The following is a 3,499-nucleotide window of genomic DNA, read 5'->3' on the forward strand; positions in this document are numbered from 1 at the left end:
TAAAATAAAATAATTTATATACATTTATATAATATTTACACACATAACAATTATAATAATAACATATTAATAACTTACACATAATAATATATTATTAAGTACAAGCTCGTTATATGTTAATTACGCAGGATTACACCGACGACGACAACGGCGACGAGAGCGAGACCCTCGCCACGTCAACGATCGCCACGACCGCGACGAAGCCGGTCGTTCAGCATTACGATTACAAGGACCCGAGATCCTATGACAGCGGGACCGGAGCGCAGTATAACGGGTACCAAGCGAAAAACGACTATCCGCCGATGTCTGCGCACAGCGTTCACAAGTGGCAGTTGCTCGGCACTCGCGAGAGTGTCAAAGAGACCAGGAACAACATGCAGTTGCACAAAAACAAGAGTGAGTGCACATAAAAACACACACACTCCAGTCGTTGTGTGCGAATCAACGATCTCGCGAACTTTTTTTCTCGAACATCTTCATTGACGACAAAAACAAAATAGAAAAAAAAAAAAACCAAAAAAAAACGCGCGGAAATACGATACGACGGAGAAGAGAGCGGTTCGCAAGAGCGATCGCTATCGCGATCGCGATTCCTCGTAATCGGTTTATGCAAATGCGCGTTTAACATCGTATCGTCATTTTCATCGCCGATCTGACTCGATTAATTTTAACAGCCCGCCGGATGCGCGATCTCTCCTCTTTTCCCCCACTCTCCTTTCCCGAAATAAGTTATTAATCGTCGTTATTAAAACCACGCCGGTGGTCCGCGTTCTTGGTGGCGATGTTCGATCAGCTTTAATAATACAGTCATATTTCTCGGATGTCGGAGACGCCGCGACGTGATTCTCGACGTACCTACCTACGTTTCTCTCGACGCGACGCACGTCGCGAATATTGTCGCTGTGTACGCGAACCGCAGCCGACTAACGCGTTACACGAAAATTGCGCGCGGATGAACGCTCGATATGCGCAACGTATTTGCGGCCAATCAGGCGAACACGATGTATGATCCGTCGCGGTTACGCACACGGGGCGGAAAACCGCGCATAAATCAATCGGCGGGGCGATCGAACAAACACGCATGACCCCCCCCGTCCCCCACGTGAAAGTTTCAGGCTGCGTGCGCTTTTGAAGAGAGACGTTACATTGTAATCCAAACGCACGCATCGGCCGTTGTCTAGTTAACGCGCAACAAACGTTTTATTTACTCGCGTCTCTCAACGCAAGCGCAATATAAATTCGCGATTATTTCGCGATCGGCAATGCCTCCGCACGCCTCTATTTATTTCTCGCGATTGCACCTTCTTTCTCTCGCGCGCGCGCGCGATTGTGCAAGCGTCGATCGCGCGCGCGTCTACATCTGAGAAAATATGAGAAAGGAAAAAAAAAAGACAGACACGACGTTTCGTTCTCATCAGTTGTTCTTTCGTTAACAAGCATCCACGTCGTCGTGAAAAAACAGACGTCGTCTGATATTTTCATACGAAGACGGTGAAACACACCACGTTTGTGTTATCGCAACATTTTCTACACTATGGCGTTTCCTCCTCCGCCGTTATTCCTTTCCCCCAAGTTTGTTTGTCGATTTTATAATCGAACGTATCGCGCAATTGTCCGTTTTTTTATTTTCGAACGTCAACGAAACAATTGATATCTTTGCAACGGCGTTGTCGACGCGTCAACGTTGTTTTTCTTTTCCTCCGCTTTTAAACGTATTCGCCAACCAACCTATTTTTCTCTCTGAGATTTCTCTGTTCGTTCGATAAATGCGCTCGACGGATTGCGCGACTCCTCTTTCGCGACTCGCCTTTCGAATCGCGCAACGATCGATCATGCGAGTAACAGAATTCCACGAGTGTACAACACGCACGACGAAGCTTGCTCGAACTTATTACTTCGTGTGTAAATTCACGGCGATGATTGCCGACCGGTGATTACGACAACTTCGGTAGGTTAACGTCGTCGCTCGCGTTGCGAGCGCAATGCATCAAACGCGGCCACGTGCGCGTCGCGGAATTGTCGGGCTTAATTTATGTCCGCGTTGATTAAAGCCGATTTGTCATCGCTAGTCGAGCATCGAGTCGCAACGTCAATTCTTGTCAATGTGGTTGACAAGTCGAGACAAACAATTTGACTTACATCTGTTCACCTGCAATTACCCCCTCGACAACTTGTAAGTTCCATATTTTTGTTTTGTTTTTTTTCTCTCTCTCACCAGTTCGGTGCCGAGAAAAACGTTGTCGTTATCTCTGGCTACTGGCGGTCGTTATTTTGTAATTTTACTGGAAATCGAAGTTGAAACGCGCGCTCGAGGATGACATCACGTTCCGTTACTTCGATTACAATCCTGTACACTTGCGACACGATTCGCTCGCCTTAAAGTCTGCTGTTATATCTTTCGTGGACACCGTGTTGATAACGCGCTTTTCCGCCGAGAACTCGAGTTGCAAACGAAACCAGACCGGCCGAAGAAGGGAAGAGTAAATCATCGATAAGCGCATTCCGACTCTTCCCGTGCCAATATGCGACACGCGCGATTAAACGAGAGATAGATAGATAGATATGTGCTTTATTTATAAAGCCGCTCTGGGACAGACCCCTCAAGCGCACAAATGAACAAATAGAGTAAGTGATAATACAAATATAAGTAAGCTACAAAGTAAGAAAGATATAAAAAATATAAAGAAATATAAAAAATATATAAAAATAAATAAAAAAATATAAGAAAAAAAGACAATATGTAAAAAATTTAGAGAGAGAGAGAGAGAGAGAGAGAAAGAGAGAGAGAGAGAGAGAGAGAGATTGATTGATTGATTTTGCTTTATTATTACGCTTTGGGATAAGATCCCCTCAAGCGTTAAAAACTTTTACAAAATTTAAAAAACAAATAAAATTTATAAAAACAAAACAAATAGAGAAAATATAAAATATAAAAAGAATATAAAAAGAATATAAAAAGAAGTGAGTAAGAAAAATTAACATAGAATCAACATAAAATTTTTAAACATTAGCGGCTAACAAATATTCAAAAAATTTTCTTTTAAAAGTATAGAGGCGTTCATTGCGTAGTCTACTGGAATTTTTCATTCCACGTAACAGAGTTACAGATAAATGATCGCCTGAAGAAATCTGTATGACATAACGACAAGATAAGAGTGCCACTAACAGCTGTAGTGCCATAATTAGATAGTGAGTCTCTAAAAAAGTACCTCTCATACAAGATCCGAGGTCTTTCAGTTTCCAATATTTTAAAAAGAAGATTGCCTATCCCGAGTAGAAAATCAAATACGGCCCTAAGAAGGGCGCGTTAGGTTTTGTCCTGTTGCCTGATAAGGTCTTGTTAAGGCAGCCTGACAGCGCCCTGATCAAAAATGTAACGTCGTGTTACATATGGCCCTGATAGCAGGTTTCTGACCGGGCTTTAGTACGGCGGATCCTTTACGAGCCTTATTATTTTTATAATCCCTGATAGGAGACTGTAAGGAGAAGAAGAAAGTTT

General features: G+C 43.0%; 1 protein-coding gene across 2 annotated transcripts in view; it reads left to right on the plus strand.

The window, feature by feature from the left end:
• The window catches only part of LOC109853621, a 96,526-nt gene that overhangs the window by 44,039 nt on the left and 48,988 nt on the right, over window positions 1-3,499 (plus strand). For both annotated transcript variants that reach the window (XM_020425917.1, XM_020425918.1), the window contains one exon: window positions 129-396. In XM_020425917.1, coding sequence (XP_020281506.1) covers window positions 129-396 — 268 coding nt within the window. The remainder of the gene's footprint in view (window positions 1-128; window positions 397-3,499) is intronic.

The sequence above is a fragment of the Pseudomyrmex gracilis genome, unplaced genomic scaffold (genome assembly GCF_002006095.1).
Source record: "Pseudomyrmex gracilis isolate BER0280 unplaced genomic scaffold, ASM200609v1 scaffold_51, whole genome shotgun sequence".
In the NCBI taxonomy this organism is placed as follows: Eukaryota; Metazoa; Arthropoda; class Insecta; order Hymenoptera; family Formicidae; genus Pseudomyrmex; species Pseudomyrmex gracilis.